The sequence below is a fragment of the Panthera pardus genome, unplaced genomic scaffold, assembly GCF_024362965.1.
Source record: "Panthera pardus isolate Hobbes unplaced genomic scaffold, ASM2436296v1 HiC_scaffold_16, whole genome shotgun sequence".
Lineage (NCBI taxonomy): Eukaryota > Metazoa > Chordata > Mammalia > Carnivora > Felidae > Panthera > Panthera pardus.
In genome coordinates, this window is record NW_026526721.1 from 59,471,887 (window position 1) to 59,493,358 (window position 21,472).

The window sequence follows — 21,472 nt, forward strand, 5'->3', positions numbered from 1 at the left end:
CTGTCTCTCTCTCTCTCTCTCTGCCCCTCCCTCACTCATGCTCTATCTCTGTCTCTCAGAAATAAATAAAAGTAAAAAAAATTTTTTTTTAGAAACAAAAAGACAATTAGAATTCTCTATTTGCCCCCACCCTAAAGTAGCTAGATTCTAGACTGTCCTCAGATGTCCTTCATCCCCCAGAGTAATCATTTTGGGGAGACAGTTCTTCATGGGTCTCTTGATTTCTGCACATCTTACAGGGAGACACTGACTGAATTTTTTTCTATACTATTGTCTCAAGAATATTTGTATAGCAAACAGCCTCAGAAGATAGAGTGTTAGTCTCTGGAGCAAAGGTGAGGCAGGTTTGCTGCCCATTTTAAAAGATATGCATTCCCTAAGCTCACGGTTCCTCTTCTGTTGTGCAGCCTACCCATATATGGGCAGCAATCTGGGCCCATTCACATCACCTTAGTGGTACTTGATGGCAAGAGGAACTGTTGCAAATGTGCTGATGTTCATGCTGCTTGCTGTGACAAGAGGAATAAAGTCCTTTGTCCCTAACCCAGAAGTCTGTCTTCCATAGTATCAATGAAACTGTGGCAATGGGGGTAAATAAAGTCTCAGCTCCTTCAAAGCTTTTGAAAACAATTACCTTTATTTCATTTTATTTTATTTTTATTAGTTTTCTTATTTTTGAGAGGCAGAGAGAGACAGAGCATGTGTGGGGGAGGGGCAGAGAGAGAGGGAGACACAGAATCTGAAGCAGGCTCCAGGCTCCAGGCTCTCAGCACAGAGCCCGACGCGGGGCTCGAACTCATGGACTGTGAGATCATGACGTGAGCCGAAGTCGGACTCCTAACCAACTGAGCCACCCAGGTGCCCCTAAAGATAATCTTGTCCTTGAGGAGTTCATGATCTAGTCAGAGAGACAAATGATGTTATCACCAACAGCATAATGTGATGATGTTGTGGTAGCAATGTAAGCAGGTACTGTGGGCACACAAGGATCAAAGTGGCTATCTGTGTGGGGGAGTCAGGCAATACAGCACAGAAGCTGGTTGGTCATTCCCCCAACTGTAGTTAAGTTGGACTTGTCCACATAGGTCCTGTCATTGCCTGCCTGTGCACATGACCTTGACTCATTAGAGAAATTTATTGTATCTGGGAAGGTGCTCAAGATGATCTAGTCCCAAGATACTATTTACAGATGAGGAGCCCAAAACATAGAGGTGGTGTGACTTCCCCAGGGATACTCAGCTATGGAAGAATCATGACTGGAACCCAAGCTTCTTGCATCCCAGTCTGCACACAGTGCTTGGTCAGATCATGGTATTATCACCATTTTGAATCCCTGACTCCATTGAGCACCACTATGGATATAGGCTTCTCCTATTGTTTCACTGTGAAATCAAGAAACTATAAACACCATGAATGAAGGAAAGAAATGAGCCATAGAATAGGAGATGTTATTGGTACATATATAACAGACAAAACATCAGGAGCATGAACATATAGAAATCACAGAAAAACAGAACAACTCAACAGAAAAATAGGTAAAGCCTATATGAAGAGCAACTGCAGAGGTGAAGAATGACCAAAGAATATGTGTAAAGATGTTTAGCCCTCTACACTCACAGAAAGGTAAAGCCTCAAAAGTATGATACCACATTTTCAAGGATGCAGAGAAACAGGAACTCTTGCATATCGCTTATGAAAATGTTATTTAGTACAACCACTTCAGAGGGCAAGTTGGCAATCTCTGCTAAAGCTGAATATGGGTTCACATTACATGCCAGCATTTCCACTAAGTTTATACCCAAGAAGAACCCTCTTACATAAGCACAAGGAATTATGAACAAGAATGAAATAAATAAACTATGATATGGACCAGTATGGGTCACTGAAGAATATCAATTGAGAGAAAGAGCAGGTTGCTGAAGAATACATACTACGTGATCTCATTTACATAAACTTTGTAAACAAGCAAAACCTTTCTTTCTATCTATCTATCTACCTATCTATCTACCTATCATCCATCTGTAGTAAAATATACATACACAGAAGTGATAAGCACCAAATTTAAGATTATTGTTTTCAAGGTACACCTGGCTGGCTCAGTCGGTTAAACATCTGACTCCTGGTTTCAGCTCAGGTCATGATCTCATGTTTCTTGGGTTCAAGCCCTGCATCAGACTCTGTGCTGACAGTGTGGAGTCTGCTTGGGATTCTCTCTCTCCTCTTCTCAGTGCACCTCCCTGGCTCGCTCTCTCAAAATAAAAAAAAAATAATCATTAAAAAAAAAAAAGGTAACTGCTTCAGATTCTGTGTCTCCCTCTCTCTGACCCTCCCCCATTCATGCTCTGTCTCTCTCTGTCTCAAAAATAAACATTAAAAAAAAAAAAGATTGCCTTTAGTATGCCCACTTCATATCCCAGTGCTCTTAACTCAGGGGATGTTTGATGAATGTTGGAGAGATCGTGGAAGGATAACAGGAAAGGGTGGAAAGAAGGAGGGAAGGAAGGAAAGATCAAAGAACCTAAACACTCCCAAGATAAACACCTTCTGAAAATAACATAGTTACTAAAACAACACACATTAGGAAAAGCAAATTCTATTTTAGCTATTTTATAAGTAGACTCTGTTTTTCAAGATCACACAGGAAAACAGGGCCATGCTTAATAATGGAAACCAATAATCTCTGATTTATAATCTGATGTTCCAACTAATAGAGCCTACAGCCTCATTAATTTAGCAAAACCAAACCAGATTTTAAATTAAACTCATTTTCATCCTCTTTATGCAACAGAATTATATTACTTATAATTTTGAACTTTCCCCTATTGATATGTTCCAAAAGATTAAATTGGGAGTCTCAAAGCTTTAAGATCTTTCATAATTGTGATCTATATAATATCAGTAATGAGAATACTTAAATAATTTTTCTCCCTTAGCTATAACACAACCCCTTACTTGTAAAAAACATAGAAAGAGGGGCGCCTGGGTGGCTCAGTCGGTTAAGCGGCCGACTTCGGCTCAGGTCATGATCTCGCCATCCGTGAGTTCGAGCCCTGCATCGGGCTCTGTGCTGACAGCTCAGAGCCTGGAGCCTGTTTCAGATTCTGTGTCTCCCTCTCTCTGACCCTCCCCTGTTCATACTCTGTCTCTTCCTGTCTCAAAAATAAATAAAACGTTAAAAAAAATTAAAAAAAAACATAGAAAGAAGATATATATATATACTGTATATATATATATATACTGTATATATGTATATACTGTATATATATATATATATATATATACTGTGTGTGTATATATATGTATATGTGTATATATATATATATGTATATATGTATGTGTATATATATATATATATATATATATACACATATACATATACATACATACAGAACCCCCCCCCCTTATCTGTGGTTTCACTTTCCACAATTTTGGTTACCCACGGTCAACCACAGTCCAGAAGCAGATAATTCTCCTTCTGACATATGGTCAGAAGGTCCACAGTAACCTAATACTATGTCATGATGCCTATGTCATTCGTGTCAAGTAATCTCATCATGTGAGAATTTTATCCTCTTACATCATCTCAAGAAGGGTGTGTACAGTAGAGTAGGGTATTTTGAGTCACAGAGAGACCATATTCATGTAACTTTTATTACAATTATTGTTATATTGTTCTATTTTATTATTAGGTATTGTTATCAATCTCTTACTGTGCCTAATGTATAAACTTTATCATAAGTGTGTATGTGTGGGAAAAAGATGCTATAATAGGGTTTGGTACTATCTGCAGTTTTCAGCATTCGCTGCAGGTCTTGGAACATAGGCCCCATGGGCAAGGGGGGAGCACTGCTAGGTGCTCATGACAACAGAAAAAAAAGCAATAGGAGGGAAAATCTTGGCTCTTAAGAATGGTCTGTTACAAGGTGTCACGATCCATTATGCATGGTCAACACTGTCCTTCATTCACTTTTGCCTTTACATGGCGTATTTCACTGCTGCAAATATAATCCAATCTTCTCAGTTGTGTGTTAGCCTCTGAAAAAGCAAAGCAAAATTTCAACAGGACTCTTTATCCCTTCCTGGGGGTAATGCGTTATTTATTTGTCTCAAAAAAAAACTGCCCAGTTCGATCTCCTACTCTAATATATTTTTCTGCAATTTATTATGTCAGTATCTCTGAGTTTGTTTTTATTATAATTAGTAAGATCATTATTAAATAATACAAAAGTAAGTGGATTACAAGAGCCAGACAAGGAATAAAATTAGGGTGTGGCAATGAGCAGTGAATGGGGTAACCATGGTGGTGATACATCTGTTCTCCCTACAGACTTCCTTCCTTCCAACCCAGTTTTAGCCCCAGACGACACCAGCTTCCAGACATGCTAGTGACATTTGGTGGTCTCAGGGTTGTGCATATCATAATAATGGGCAGTTGGCAAGTTGCTGACAAACGTGGTCATCCACTAGATGGTTTCGTTGGAACAGTACTTCCCAAAGTGTAGGCTCCAAGTCATGTGCATCAGAATCCCGCAACATGCTTAAGATGCTTACTTTTAAGTTCTATTCTTGATCTGCTGAATCAGAAATTTATAGGGGTGGGCTTGAGGGATTTGAATGCCAAAAAAAGCACGCTAAAATTTAAGAATCACTGTCTTAAAGTGTGAAAAAACAATGGAGGGAAATCCCTTCTGGTACTAAGTACCTAAGAAGGGAAGAGGAGGCTGCATTTCTAGGTCCAGAAAGGGGAGCAGACAGGCTAAAGATGAAGCTTGTCCAGTTCACAGCTTTCCTTAGGTTGTACCTCAGTTCTGACTGCTGTAGATTTAAGCCAGCCTAAAAGTGTGCTTTTAAATCATGTGCTGCATGCATAATGCTGGTGAGTGTTCGTATTATGCACCACAAAAGTGAGCTTGCTTCTGAGCTAATTCATTCTGTCAACACTAGGGATACCAAACATAAAGTTTGCACCTTCCTAAAAGAGTGCAGGATGTATTCAGCTGCCTCCGCCTATCGCCTATCGAAACTCCCCTATACATTCCCAGACTGGCTAATGTTGACCCATAGGTAGGGACGTCTTTATGCCCCCATTCAGCAGGAAGAAATTACAGAAGATGAGACCTTCTGCCTCCAGCAACTTTAAAGATTTAAGCGTCAAAATTGTTCAGGGGGGATAGGATGAGGGATCATAAGGTAAGATGAGGGCAAAGCACAAGCAACACCCTCCCCCAGCCCCCCAGGTGGGATATGTGTGACGTTCCTCAGGCACTCCTGGCTGCCCAAGAACAAAGGAAAGGGGAAAACAAATGATTAACTGATAGAGATCACTGTCATGCAGGACTGGAGTCTCCATCAGTTTACAATATGTCTTAGTAAATTACAAGAAAAAGGCAATCTTATCAACAGCCTAGTCTCCAGAGACCTATATACTCTGTTTCCTGGAGCCCCTAGTATCATCCTCCCCTCCATATGATGTGGGGAACAAAGGCAAGAATAAAATTTAAATAACATTAAATTTCCTTATAACCTGCATCCCATTGACAAATACTTGAGACAAACACAAAGTATAACATTTCTCCAGGAACTCCCTCCTGTCTTAATGTTAATGCCGTACTAAAGAGAAAACATCCTTAGTTGGAAAATAGCAAGGCGTCCAGTATCTTAGGAGTACTCTTTAGCATATGAAAGTCCTTTTGGAGACCTCCCTTTTGCCTTTACTTCCCCCAACTCTATAGTATATAACTAGTCTTCAAAACCCTAGTGCAGTGCCCACAGTTCCTGTTCCCATGCTTTAATAAAACCATCTTTTTGCACAAAAAAAAAAAAAAAAAAAAAAAAAAAAAGCTAGGCAGGTAAACAGTTAAAATACCATGTGGTTTACAAGGAGGTACTCACACCTACTAGGAGAGTTATAGGCAAGAAGATAGTAACAAGTGTTGGCAAGGATGTGGAGAAATTGAAACACTTATATATTACCAGTAATGTAAATTGCTAGAATGTAAAATGATGAATCTCTTTGGAAAACATTTTGGCAGCTCCTCAAAAAGTAAAACATAGAGTTACCATGTCATGTAACAATTCTACTCCTAGATATACACTCAAAAGAATTAAAAACATATTCATACAAAAACGTGTATATAAATGTTCATAGCAGCATTGTTTGTAACAACCGAAACAGCCAAAAGGTGGCAACAACCAAAATGTCCATAAACTAAAAAATATATTTAAAAAATGTGGGATATGCATACAATGGAATATCATTTAGCAATAAAAGAAATGAAGCATTGATGCATGCTACAACATGGAAGAACATTGAGAACATCATGCTGTGTGAAATAAGCCAAATACAAAAGAGCATATAATATGCCATAAGTCCAGAATAGGTAAATTCATAGAGATAAAAATCAGTTTAATAGTTACCAGGGATTAGGGGAAAGAGGGAGTGAGGAGTCATTGCCATGAGTACAGGGCTTCTCTTTGGAGTGATGAAATATTCTGGAAGTAAATAGTGGTGATGGTTGTATAATTCTGTGAATACTGAATTGTACACCTTAGAGTGGGTTGTGTGGTGTGTGAATTATAGCTCAATTTTAAAAGTGATGGAAGAAGTGTCCAAGAAAAAAATAATAATTGACTACATGACAAAAATGCTTTGTTGTTGTCTATAGGAAAACTCACTTCCATTTTCTTCTACTCAACACTTCTGATACCAAATGGGTGGATTTTCCACACATCAGGTAACACTGTGACACCAGCTGGGTGTCCTGCAGTTCAGTTCAGGTCTAGCTGGTTTCAGCATCAGATCTCAGAGGTTAAGGGCTCAGTCCCACAAGGCTGCCCATCGCCTCATTTAAGATGTCAGTTGCATGGCATCTGGGTGGCTCATTTGGTTAAGCATCCAACTCTAGATTTTGGCTCAGGTCATGAGCTCACGGTTCATGAGATCAAGCCCTGGGTCGGGCTCTGCCCTGACAGTGTGGAGCCTGCTTGGGATTCTCTCTCTCCCTCTCTCTGCCCCTCCCCTGATTTAATGCACATTCACATGTGCGCTCTCTTTCAAAATAGATAAACTTTAAAAAAAGATGCCAATTGCACATCCAGGTGTTGGGGTAAATCAGAAAATTCCCAGAGCCACTAAAGGCCTTTTCATATAGGAGGATGCCAAGATGGAATTGACATCTGAGGGGGCAGAGTCCTGGGGATAACACTAGCTAAGGTACTGTTGATGAGGAGATAAACTACGAGAGCTATGACAGCATCATGTAGCGGGGAGAGTCTGGATATGGACACAGTGAAGGAGGTAGAAGCAATAAAACTTGATGACCTATTGACTGAGAAAAGCTAAAGAAGTAGGAATCAAGGATGACTCTCATCTAATGGTTGTCATTAGATGAAATGGCTGCATGCTGAGGCCGTTCAAGAAGCAAAGAAATTTAGAGGAAATTAAAGATGAAGAGAATGATAGATTCCATTTCTGACAGGTTGAGATTGAGGTGCCTATGGAACATCCAGAACTTAGGAAGGAGGTCTGCATTAGAGGTAGGGTGTTGGCATTTATCGGCTGCACCATAACTTCCATGGAAACATGTAGAGTTTAGGCACAAGGAAATGTTCCCTTCATGAGCAAGTGCTTCTTATCAAAGTAATTACTCTTGGACTGTTTCAACATTAAAATAGCAAAGTGGTTTAATGAAGAATGATATAAGAGAACCAAAGAGTAGCATATGATATCCATGTGGTTCTGCTTCCCCTCAACTTTCATTTTTTTTCAAGTTGATTTATTTATTTTGAGAGAGAGAGTGTGCATGGGAAGGGAAGAGGCAAAGAGGAAGAGGGAGAGAATGCCAAGCAGACTCTGCAGTCAGCACAGAGCCCAGTTCAAGGCTCCATGTCACGAACTGTGAGATCATGACCTGAGCCAAAACTGAGAGTCTGGCATTAAACCAACTGAGCCACCCAGGTGCCCCTCAGTTTCTGTTTTCAATATGTATAGTTCTTCAGGGCTTAAATGCAAGATTTTCTTGTTTCATTTCTTCTTCCCAATAAAGAAGCTTTCAAGAGAACACTAAGGCTTTCATACAACATTGGGGTGGTGGGGGGAGTCTCATGTGAAAGATCAAGTTTTACTTTTTCTTTCTTACCTTGTCTTTTTTCTATTTTGTTCTTTCCATTTAGCCTATGGTATTATAAAAACTGAAGGAAAACACCAAAACTATCTAGATCGAGGGCCACAGTTCAATTCAATTTTCTGTCTTTAAAACAGCATTGATAGTGTTAAATCCTTGGGTTGAAATGCGTATTCAGAAGGAACCATGGAGCTGCTGATGTAGAAAAGCATTTTGTCTCAGGGATTGATTTATGCCTCGGAGCAGGGCAAAGAGAAGAATTCTCAGCCCCTATGGTATCTGTTGCTAGGGGAGCATCAGGCCATCTGCTAGGCTTGAATAAAACGTGGCAACAACATTTTGGATTAAAGCACAGAATGATTTTCCAAAAACAAAATTAAAGTTTGTCAGCAATTGAGGAGCTTGTAGGTCTTTTTTTTTTTTTTAAGGTATTTGAATCTGTAGTGTTTATATTCAATTTCTTTTTCTCTTGTGGACTTATTCCCAAAACCTTGTATTGACTGCCCAATTCGAAATATTCAGCCTGCCATTTGAAGCTTCCAGAATCTGGTTTCACCCAAGATGATGTCAGGTAGCAGCTATGATGCATATGCTGTGTGTGCGTGTGTGTGTGTGTGTGTGTGTGTGTGATTTACTTTATCCCCCTCTCTGCCCTGGCTCCCAGGTGAATGCTGTGCGGGTATATGTGAACAGTTCCTCCGAGAACCTCGACTACCCAGTCCTCGTTGTGGTTCGCCAGCAAAAAGCGGTGCTGTCCTGGCAGGTTCCTCTGCTCTTCCAAGGACTGTAAGTGGATCTTCTCCTGGACAATTTTACATTTGGTTTCTTTCAGTGATTTAGATCTTAATTGGCATTTTCCCTAGTAAAGACAAATCAGGCTTTTGGAATGCTGACATTGTATGCTAAGGGCAAATAATGATCATGGCACATAGCCTGACCATTTCGAGCATGTTTAACTTCCATCCCCTTAGAATTCAGATAAACACTCTGCGTAGATTTGTAGCACCGGAAGAACTTTTAGCATTTTGATTATATCCAGAATATTCTATAGCTCTGGGTCAGTGGATTATCCACTAAGGATAGGGTTAGGCTCATCAGTCAACGTAAATGAGTAACACCTCCTCCATTCTTCAGAATGCCCACAGAGTATGCATTCTTCATTCCATAGTATTTATTAAGCACTACTAAGTTCTAGAGCTAAGAATACAGCAGTGGGAGGTGGGGGGAAGAAAAACAAAATCCCTGCCTTCAGGAAGTTTATATTTTTGCAGAGAAACTATGTAAGGTACTATATAGCACTACTAAGAAAAAAACCAGAAGACATTCAGACATATATACATAGTATGGTGTTAAATCATTTTTAGTGGCTGAGTAATTTGAGAATCAAAATAGTCACTCTCACAGCCTTGACTTGGGCTCTGGGGCGCTTTTTTTATGTTCCATTCAGTGAAAGCTTGAGTAGAAATATGAAATCAACTGGTTGTTTTACCAGGACAGTTTCCCCTTCAAAATGTGGTATATTTTCCTCCTTGAATTAGGAAGATCATTGAGTATCATGTAGGCATGACTGAATTGAACTGGCCAGCACTGAGAAGTACTCAAATCCCTGTTATCACATCACACAAGCTTATGCCAAAGACACTAGTTCTAAATCACTATCAATAGGTCCAGTCTGAAATTCAAAACATAAGGACTCAAAAACAAATTTGGAGAGAAATGAAATAAGATCGGCTTTTTCCCCTGCATGTTCACTGAGTCTCTTTCTCTTGTTTTTGCTGGTTTTTCCTTCCATTGGCTGCTACAGATACCAGAGGAGTTACAACTACCAGGAAGTGAGCCGCACCTTATGTCCCTCCGAAGCAACCAATGAAACAGGACCTCTGGAGCAACTGATATTTGTAGATGTAGCCTCCATGGCACCCCTGGGGGCTCCGTACAAACTGCTGGTTACCAAGATTCAGCACTTCCAGCTACAGTAAGCAGGACTTATTGTGGCCTTTCTCTATTCATTTGTCTGCTGCTGCTGTGCTTGGGCATGTTCAATCCACTTTCCAAGTCAGCACTCAAGAAGGAAATTATGCACTTGGTGTCTTGTCTGAGAACCTTCTGAACTCACCTACTCACAGCTGGGCAGCAGGGCCATAACCTGTGCAACAGGGAAGCAGTAGGGACTGGCGCAGAGTGGAACAGTGCTTGACATCATAGGTGTATCTGTTCTCAGGGGTCTGTGAGGACCCCGTTTGTCTGTAGTCCAAGAAAGAGGCCCTGGTGACCAGGTACTTTTGCATTATGCATCAGTTCCACTCTCCTGAAGGATTTTATTCTAAGGAATACCTTAACCTATTTTTCTTGTCCTTACTGGTAGGAATGTGTACAGGTAGAAAATAATGTTATGTGGCTTTGTCCTTTGTGCAAAAACTCATGGTAATTTCCTCCTTCTCCTTGCACTACCATCCTTTGAAACCAAAACCAGTTGGGATTCACCATCTCAAACTGTTCATCTTAGACATACATATAATAAAGTCAATTGGGGGAATTATCTCCAAGGGATCTGTTCTCTTCCAAAGGTAGCTTTTGTAAAATATTGCATAAATCTGTGTGAATACTTAAACAGAAAGACTAAGGTCATTCCTTAATAAGGCCAGAAAGTTCAGGGATTTTCTGCCTCATTCTCTTCTAAGACTAAGCCTTCTCAAGGGTTCAGACCACTTCCTCTTCTCTGTTTTAAATAAATTTTAAAAGAAAATATTGTTAAATTTATTATATTAAAATTAGAATTTTACTCATCAAAATGTTTCACTAAGAGAACAAAAAGATAAACCATAGACTAAAAGACACATAACTGTAAAGGGTTCATAGCAGGATATATAAAGAACTTCTACAAATCAATAAGAAAAAAACAGGCAAGCTCTTGCCTGCTCCCCCTCCCCCCATTATCACCTCTTCTGTGGTTCTGGCTTCTTACAGGGAAGACTCTTGGAACTGATGAGTTTGGGTACCGCTGAAGATGGAGACTGGCACCCAGGTGTGTGCAAGCCTGTATGCCCATAGGGCCAGACTCAGCTTCACTGGAACAATATGTTTTCTAAGAAAAAAATGAGGAGATCTCAGGGGCAGAAACTATACTGGAGAAAAAAAAAAATCCTGTGACCTAGACTTCTCACTAGAACTTTGAAACAGAGAGTGAAGAGTCTCAGGAATTGAATCAATGTTTACATTTACCCAATGAAAAATATATATATAATATAAACAGACTCAAATATGCCAAGAAAAAGACTAAGAATGTCAATGAGATTTAGGAAAAAAAAGGAAACTATGTGTTGCTTACAAGAGTACAATCTTAAATAAAAGAATATATAAACGTGGGGCGCCTGGGTGGCTCAGCCGGTTAAGCATCCGACTTCAGCTCAGGTCACGATCTCACGGTCCGTGAGTTCGAGCCCCTCGGCCCAGAGCCTGGAGCCTGCTTCCGATTCTGTGTCTCCCTCTCTCTCTGCTCCTCCCTGGTTCATGCTCTGTCTCTCTCTGTCTCAAAAATAAATAAATGTTAAAAAAAAAAATTAAAAAAAAAAAGAATATATAAACGTAAATAAAAGGATAGTAAAAGAAATATACTAATACTAACCAAGAGAAATTTTGGTTAAATAAATTTGTATATATCATATATATCATATTTGTATATATCATATTTGTAGTGTATCATATTTACAAGATATTCCTTAATGCAAGAAGCATTACTGAAGATAGAGGGACAGTTCATATTTCTAAAAGAATCAATTCTAAATTTATATGCACCTGCTAACATCACTTCATAATATACAAACAAAAATTACAGAATGAAAATAATTGGACTAATTTGCAATTGCAGAGATTTCTCTATAGATCATAGAATAAATAGACCAAAACATAATTAGATAGAACAGGCATTGGCAATCTGTGGCCTGCAGACTGGCCACTGGGTTTTGTAACTAGAGTTTTACAGGAACATAGCTGCACCCATTCATTTACATATTGTCTCTGGCTACTTTCATACTACAATGACAAAGGTGAGTAGTTGGTTTGGAGGCATTATGGCCTGGAAGCCTAATATATTTGCTATCTAGCCCTTTAAGATATAAGGAGCAAGTGAATATGAACAACAAGCTTGAACAAATTAATGTATTTAAGAAACTGTATCTCAAAATGATAGAAAGCCTAACCTTTTCAGGTGCACATGCAACATTTACCAGTTGCCAAGCTCTAATGCATGTCTTGATAGATAGATTTAAAAGAACTGAAATCCTGTATATGGAATTGAGGTAGAAATCACCTACAAGATGATATCTATAAAAGTCTCCAAATGTTTGGAAATTAAGTAGCTTACTTCTAAATAAATTATGAGTCAAAGAGTAATTACCGTAAAAATTAGAAAATATTTTGAAAAAAATGATAATGAAAATATGACATATCCAAACTTCTGGGATGCAACTAAGCACTGCTTAGAGGCAAATGTATAGCTTCAAATGTATATGTTAAGAAAGAAGAATGGCTGAAAATCAGTGTGGTAAGTGTCCATTTCAAGAAGTTAGAAAATAAAACTCAAAGAAAGTAAAAGAAAGTAATAAAATAAGAGCATAAAACAATGAAATAGAGAACAAATCAACAGTGGACAGAACCAACCAAATCACAAGTCAATTATTTGAAATGACTTGTATTATTTCTATACCTGTTTTTTAAAATATAATAAAGCAAGCCCATTGGAAAAAAAATAAGGAAGAGAGCTTAACAGACACTTTACCAAAGAAGGTATCCAAATGGTCCTAAAACCCAGCCTTATCAGCTACCAAATTAAAACTATAAGGAGATTTCCCTACACGTACCAATTTCTATAATTTGCAAAGACTGACAATGCAATTTCACACCTACTTATTATAAATCCAACTCCTAAATATATAATTGTCCTATTCATCCCAGGGAATACTCTACAACAATAAAAATGAACAAACCATTGCCGTACCTAGCAACATGGATAACTCTCACAAACACAATGTTAAGCAAAAGACACCAGACAAAGGGAATACATACTGTTTTGTTCCATTTATATGAAGTTTAAAAACAGGCAAAACTATTCTGCAATATTGGAAGTCAGGATAGTGGTAACTTTGAAGAGGAAAGAGGACGTATATGGTTGTTTACGTGGTGAGGATTCATTCAGATACATATTTATGACTTGTGTTTTTTTCATATGTTTTTTTATGCTTCAATGAAAAGATTAATTTTTTTAAGTCAGAATATTTACAAATAGTATATAATACTTCTGCAGTTTATTTTTGTAATCAGAATGTTTTGTTCTATTATAAATCTCACCTTAACTTTTCTAAGGCAGTTTATAAAGAAGTCGATAGCCAGTAGAGTTGCTAATAGGAATCGGATATTTACCTTGGTCTTCTGTGCAGCTCTTGACAATGTGTGCCCATAGCAATGGATGGACAGATGGAGGAGTGAATGGTTAGAAGGATGGAGGAGTGGTCACAACATTTTTTCCAAGTCCCTCCATTAATTTTGGTGTAGAAAAAAGTGACATGGTAATTTCAAGAGCAAAAAACTCTCACTCCCACCCTCCTCCCAAAAAAGACAGAAAAAGTTTCTCTGGTAGACAAAATCCACCCAGATCAACTAAGTCAGAGTTTCTAGGAGGGAGGTTTGAGCATTAGTATATATAATTTTAAAGTTCCCCTGGTGATTCTAATGTGTAGCCAGAGCTAAGAACCACTACCTCTAAGCAATTTCTAAATATGGTGCTTACATTTAATGATTTTAATACTTAACTATTTATGATATTAAACAATGTGGGAATTCACGGTGATACGTTTGAAGGAGGTTGTCGCACATTACTTGAACAGAGTACAGTTTGAACTTCAGGGAAGCATCGCATTTACTGATTGGTCTCTGTGTCTTCGACCTGTGACTGTCATCTGGTGGCAGTGTACTTGAATTCTAGGGCTGGTTTTCCTGTGAGGCTAATTAGACCCTTTGGAGAACTGAATTCTGTGAAACTGAAATCATAAGGTCACAGGTCTGCGCAAGTGTTAATGAATGATGTGCATGCTGCTGGAACTGCAAATCTGTTCCTTCGTGTTGTTTTCTGCTTCCACCTCTTATCATGTGATGACCTCAGCAACCAGACATTCAGAGCATTTCAAACTGTATGGTTACTAGGGTTTTTATGAGAATAAGATAAGTCTGAGAAGAGATGGTTACTGAAATATGTATGTCTCTTTCTCCTTGGCTCTGGTTTGTCCCACACCAACTTTGCTGGTGACTCAGAAATCCAGAGGATGATGATAACAAGCAGGAGCTGGGGACTGTGGTGAGATCTGAAGTCTAGGTGTTGGGAGAGATGCTGAAAAATCAACTCAAAAATTCCCAACATGGCAGTTTCTGTTGCAAGTTTTTGAGTGGCACACTAGAAGGTATATGAACCATGTTTCAGGATTTTTTTCTAGAAGCATATATTTTAACAATGAAAGGAACTTTTGAAATTGAATCCACTCACCTCATTTTTACAGATGAGCAAACTGGTGCCCAGAGAGGTTAAGTGGCTAATCCAAACACACAGCTAGGAAAGGATAAAATCAGGACTAGATGCTACTTCTGACTCCCAGCTCTGAGCAATTGCCACTATAATATGCTATTTCTACTTTGTGTTTAAAGCTGTCCTCCCAATGTTTATGTTGCCCTAAATATCTTTCTCAATTCCATGAAGCATTTATTTCAATTGAGTCTTAAAAATAAAATTCTGTCTTAAAACATTACTCCCTGCCATCCAACTATCCCTCACTCATGTTGCGGAGTGTGAAGTCGCAGACAGGAAGGAGCAGGAGGCCGTCGGAGCAGGCAGGCACCTGATCATGGGCTGGGCGGAGCTCAGAAGGAGCGTGAAGAAATTCTGGTAGTTGTCTAAGTCGGAATGGTTGCGTGGAGGATTTGAAGGGGACGAAACTGGATGCAGAAAATTGAAGGCGGATGCAGCAGTCAAGATAATAATGAGATGAATGGAAGAATTTAGAGGTGACATTGACAAAACTTGATGGGGTATGAGGAGTAAGGGAAATGGGAGAGTCGAGGGTGGCCTGCTACCCCATAAAAGGTCACTAAGGGAAAATGAGATGTTGAGGAAGGAAGGAAGAGAGGATAAGTTCACTCTGGGACATGTTGAACGTGACGTACAGATGCTTGGCAGGGTGTTGGACACACAGCAGCATGATGCTCAGAAGCAAGGTCTGGCTTACAGACAGCAGCCTGAGTAGAAGTGCTTCAAGGAGGCAGGCCCACGGTGCCTGAAGTGGAGTAAGAGGAGACAGGGTGGAGACACGGGTAGCAGTACCCAATCCTTGATTTTGAGATCTTCTATGCTTAACCAGGAAGTTTGGACTTCACCTTTCAGGTTACAGGAGCCACTAAAGGATTTCAAGCAACGGAATAAGATAAACAAATTTGATTTTTAGAGATGAATTTAGTAGTCACGTGGAAGATGAACTGGAGAGAGGAGAGGGCAGAGACATATAGACAAATGAAAAGTTATTTGAGTAGAGAAGAATAAACAATGATTAGGGACTGAATGTGTTATAGCAGCAATAAAGTTGTCAGGGAGAAAAGGAGTTAAGTAATATACATAAGGATAATTCACAAATTCAAAAAATACATGTGGCAGAATAAAAAATATATAGTCCTATATGAGTACCTGCAGCCTTTGACCCTCCTCCAGTCTTCTAATCAAGGATTTGAGTCTGTGTTGAGAGAGTTTTGAGTGAGATAGTTCAGCTACCAAGCTGTGAAAGTGGTAGATTTTTTTTGAGAAAATAGGTAAGTGAAGAGGCTTTTAGACCATTTGGTCATGTGTCACACTAGGTAATCACCCTTAAGTATTTGAGGGTAGACCACAGTAATGATTTCCATTACTTTTCCAATTGTTTTCTTAGTGAATGCTATATTGGGCAAAGATAGTGCTTCAGGTGGGTCAGGTGCATCCAGGTTACATTTACACTAAGAGTAAGACTTGGTGATGAATCAAATGTGGAAGTCAATAAAAAGGGAGTCCAAGATGACTCCAGCAATGATGTCAGAAGTCTGGTGAGGTTTCCTACCAAAGAGACCTAGTGGCTCAGGAACAGGGAAATTACAGCACATTCCATTTTGATTATGTGCAGTTTGAATGTTTGAGGGATAGCCATGTGCAGAAGCCCAGCAGATAATTACTCCTCCATGACTGGAGTTCACGTGATAGCCCTGGGCTGGACATGGAAACCCGAGATTCACTGACATTTGTATGGATTTTGTGGCAATTGAATATACATTTAATATATAGTAATTAAATATAATGTTTACTATTATATTAATGACAAAGTATTAAATATAATATGTAATATATAATATTTAATTGCCATTATATATTGTATAGATATATAATGTACGTGGCTAAGGAAAATGAGAAGGTCAAGAATGGGACTGTGGGGAACGTACTTATGTAAGGGGTCGTCTGAGAAACAGAACTATCAGAAGAAGCTGAGTAGGCATAGCCAAATGTGTGGGAGAAAACCCAAGGAAAGCAGGTGTCACAGAGCCCAAGGGAGGAAAGTTTCAAGGCAGAGGGAGTGGTCGTCAGAGTCAAATGTCACAGAGAGGTAAAGTTAAGGATGAAGTCACTGGCTTTAGCAGTTAGGAGGTGACTTACCCTCAGCAAAGGCAACTTCAGGGGGATGGTGGGAAAAGAATCCTGATGGCAGTGGGGAGAGGAAAAAACAAATGAGGGATGAGAGCGGAATACTATTTTAAGAAGCTAGTTTGTGAAGGAGAGGGAGGATATAAATGACATCAAAGGAGCAAAATATAGGAAAAAGGGAGGCATTTTGTTGGGGCGTTTTTGTTTACTATTTATTTTGAAAGTGGTTGAGATTTTAGTATATTTATAAACCAAGAGTGTATAAAATTTATAGGACTGTTGAATTTTGTAGAAGCAGAGTCCAAGAGGAGGGAAGAAAGGATAGGATGTAGCACATCCATTCAGAGTTTGTACTTCTACTGAGACCAGAGTGATGAGGTAGAGGGTTACACATGACCAGAAGGTGGGTGGAAGGGTTGGGGTGAGCGAAGGGAGTTCATAACAGATGGCAGTAAGGAGATAACAGGGAATGATATTCTGAAGTCCATAGTCCAAATGAATAATAGGGCATAATTTCCTTCAACAAACAAAGTGGGGGTTTTGCACGCCCACTGGGCTCTGTGCCAGGGGCTGGCTATCCTAAGATGAAGAAGATGTCGTGTATCTCACAGTCCTCTCTGGTACCCACCTCAAAAACTACTTAGCTTTTGTCCCTGCCTGTCTTCCCACCTACCCTTTCTTCCAAACCCCCTTTCTTTTTTCTTCTGTTTTTTTTTTCTTCTTTTGTATGTATCTCTCCTCTCTCTTCTACCTTCTCCATGGGCCTCTCTCTTCCTCTTCTTTTCCTGCCTCCCTTATTTGCACACCCACCTCTCTTGACACCATCTGGTCTCTTTCTCTTCCCCCCTCCCTCAAACTAACCAAAACAGGGGAACAAAGTCAGCTTTTAGTTTTTATTTATCAAATAAACCTTTGTTTCCTGTGTTGAATTTTTTTAAACAAATAAGTTGAAATGTTTATACCTCTTTCTCTAGAGGTATACGAGAGTCTCAGTTAGCTTTGTTCTGTTGGTTAACGACTCTTGGTTAATTCAACCTCCCCCAGCCTCTGACAGGACCCATGGGGAAGGAAGCAAAATGTTTCATCTGCAACAGACACGATGTTTATTTTACACACACTGTTGACTCTATGAGAAAGAGAGGACTTAAATGTGATAGTCTTAAAGAAAACAATGTTTTGGAAGTTTGTATGTGATTATACTGGTAAAGAAAACATAAAGGACAAGGGGAAAAAATCATATCGATGCCCATACTTTCAGAGTATAAAAAAGAAATTCCTGGCCAAAGAATACTGGTTGCATCTGGAAATCTCATGCTGTCTGTTGCTAGCCAAGAAAATCAGTGTCGTTTTCCTTCCCCTGACCTGGCAACGAACAGAATTGAAGGCCCCATGTTGCCCTGGTAATAGCAGATGACACAACACTACCCAGCCACGCACGCCACCAGGGTCCTGACTCTGGTTGTGGAATCTCAGGATCAAACACACAACTAGATTTGGCTTCGTTAGCTGACTTAGAGCCACAAGTTTTCCACTGTGCTTCAGCAGAATGAATCCTTGACACTGATAATATCTGTTGAGAGTAAATACATACACATTGCACCCATTGTTAAATTCTGAGCCCAGTCTGCCAACAGCCTAAAATCGTTGGTCGTTAAATTTAGAAACAGTGCTCAAGTTTTATGACTTCTAAACAACACCTCCAATTATAAACCTCTTGTTAAATGTCTTGACATGTCCTTTATAAAGGAATCTTTAATAAGGTTTTTAAAACTGTTTTACTTTTTTAAAAGGAAAACTAGCAGTGGGAAGAAAGACTTGTTAGAAAGCACCGAGGGATGAAGCTGGGAAGGGCCCCAGAAGAAGTTCGGGCTCAGGTTCCCCAAAATTCAGGCCAAACAAAGTGATTATTTCCATAGGCATGACATCATGGGTATATAGAGACATAAAATTGATCCCTCCCCAGTTTGATCATTCTTGAGAGTTGAAACCAAGTCCCCATGCAGTTTACTTGGTCAGTTTGACAGGACTAGAATTCCTTTCACAAAGAGTAAGGCTCTCCTTGCATCTAGTTTAGGGTGGTTTTCTTTTACATAAATATTTTTTGCTTGCTAACTTAGCTTTTTCTCTCACTTTTCCCCCTTTTCTTTCTCCCACTTACATTTCTCAGGACAAATATTGCCTTTCACTTCACTGCCAGCCCCTCTCAACCTCAGGTAAGTGAAGCATTTCAAGGTTATCATGATTCTACCTACTGACATTACCCAACAAACCCATGGTAATAGGCAGAGTCAGCATGTGGCATTGCCCTTGACCTTTCACAATTTGAGATATATTTGTATTTTTGGAATGTCGTTCATATTACTGGGACTTTAGACACAACATTCGATCTTATCCCCTTAACTGGTGTGAAATGAGAGGCGTGCCATTTGTTTTCAGATGTTCCTTGGCTCAACTGTCAGCAAACTGTGCATCTATTATGCACCAAGGACAGTACTAGACTGAACTAGGTGCTGCGGATATGATATGAAGAAGATGGAGATATAACTCCTGCCGTCATGAACCTTATTATCAAAATGGGGAGGGACAGAGAGTGGAAGGCCAAACACAAAACAGGTACACAAATAATTAATCAACTGAGAAATACAATAAAAATGGGACATACTTTAATTTCTAGAGTGTTATGGTATAATAGTTTCTCCTGTCATAAAGAGAGAACAGGAATGCTGACATTAGAAGAATTAGATATTTGTGTTGTGCCCTCCATTAAACCATAATCATAAGCAGAATAAATACATGAAAAAACATACATGAAAACTTTAAGCTGCTTTTCCATGGACACTTCTAGCTACCTTTTTATTTTTTCACAGCCTCTGAAAGAGTTAAGTCTATGCAATAGCAGGCTTATCACAGATTTATTTAATGTCCCGATATTTATTGTAAATCTTCTGTAGGCTGTAATACAGCTTAGGTCATAAATGGCTACTTAATTTTTGCGTTAAATGTATTAAAACTGGAATTAACACAATACATGGATACTGTTTAAATCTATTACAAACACTTATGTGTTAGTAAATATTTAACAACCAGTTCCCAGAGAGAAACCCCTGATTTGTAGCATTTGCCCATTTCTGTGGTGTAAATACCTCCATTATGGCCAATCTTAAGCTGCCAACATGATGCCCTTGAATACAGAGTTGGGATGAGATGTGCACAATCAGCCCCCCAAACCTGTGTGGGCCAACTCCCATGCATCTTTTAAGACTTCAATTTCCCATCAGTGAAGGCCTCCACAGTGCATATATACTGCCACCCAGTGACAAAAGAGGACTACAGGCCCACATGAATTGCCCTCAACATTTATTGGCCACTTAATTCATGAAATATGTGAAAACACTAGTTGCTAGGTGCAATGGGAGATATCTGAAAAGAGAGGAAAAACTTACATCCCAACCACACAAAGAATATAGTGTAATAGTGCTGTATGGAGATATACTAAATATGGTAACTAACTGAATGCTGAAATGCACTCTCAGTTTGTAGAAAATCAGTGATGAGGGACGCCTGGGTGGCTCAGTGGGTTAAGCGTCCAACTTTGGCTCTGGTCATGATCTCACGATTCACGAGTTTGAGCCCCACATTGGGCTCTGTGCTGACAACTCAGAGCCTGGAGCCTGCTTCAGATTCTGTATCTCCTTCTCTGTCTGTCCCTCCCCCACTCGCTCTCTGTCTCTCTGTCTCAAAAATAAATCAACATTAAAATTTTTTTTTAAAAAAGAAAATCAGTGAGGATTATATATTATAGCTTTCTCTCATTTTAAAAAAGGTATGTAAATATGAAATTCTAAGTAGTTTGTATATAAATCTCAAACTAGAGTAAAACATACTTAGAACTAAAAAACAAAATAGAAATTATTTGATGTCTATGAAAGTTTTACTTTACTATTAACTGTTCCCATTTTGACCTAGATTTTATATCCCCTTCAACTGTAGGAAAGATTTTCTATTTATATAAAACCACCCAAATGACTGCACATTCTTACAGAACCTTGATTATCAGATAGAAGCAGGTTACAGAAACTGGGTGGGTAATGAAGACCCAAGATGGTGATTTGTGGCCTAAATTCCAGCCATTGCTTTGGGTACTTGTCATTTGCTTCTTTCTGATTAAAGTAGATTCTCGAGGCAAGGGTCAAAAGTATTTATTTGGGGTTTATGGTAATTTAGAGATAAAGAAGACTGATAATATTTTGGCAAAAAGAGAAAGCTTCAGTAGATGTCTGATTTTTGCACAAAACCAACTCCTATAATAAAAAGAAATAGATATGATACTCATTATTGCTAACAGTAATCATAACAATGCTCTTAGGTTACAAAGTTTGGCTTCCCTAGGAACCAAGAACACCTCTTGGGAATTCCAGACCATTCGCCTTTGGATAGACCTCTGTCTTACATGTATTGAATCAGGGTCCAAGATGAAAGGTCAAAATGAAGTGGGTTCTTAGAAGTGTTGCCATCTGTGACAAGGTGTGAACAGACTTCCAAACAGCAATGTTAATGACATTCCTTAATCTTGAGGTTATTTTTTTCCCCATCAGAAGTCTTTGGATTATTGAAAAATATTCTATTTTTATTCTCTGATTCTCAGAAT

General features: G+C 39.1%; 1 protein-coding gene across 4 annotated transcripts in view; it reads left to right on the forward strand.

Annotated features, from left to right (window-relative positions):
• The window catches only part of SIDT1 (SID1 transmembrane family member 1), a 110,136-nt gene that overhangs the window by 33,189 nt on the left and 55,475 nt on the right, over positions 1-21,472 (forward strand). For all 4 annotated transcript variants that reach the window (XM_019448399.2, XM_019448401.2, XM_019448400.2 and 1 more), the window contains exons 2-4: positions 8,788-8,909; positions 9,928-10,098; positions 18,992-19,037. In XM_019448399.2, coding sequence (XP_019303944.2) covers positions 8,788-8,909; positions 9,928-10,098; positions 18,992-19,037 — 339 coding nt within the window. The remainder of the gene's footprint in view (positions 1-8,787; positions 8,910-9,927; positions 10,099-18,991; positions 19,038-21,472) is intronic.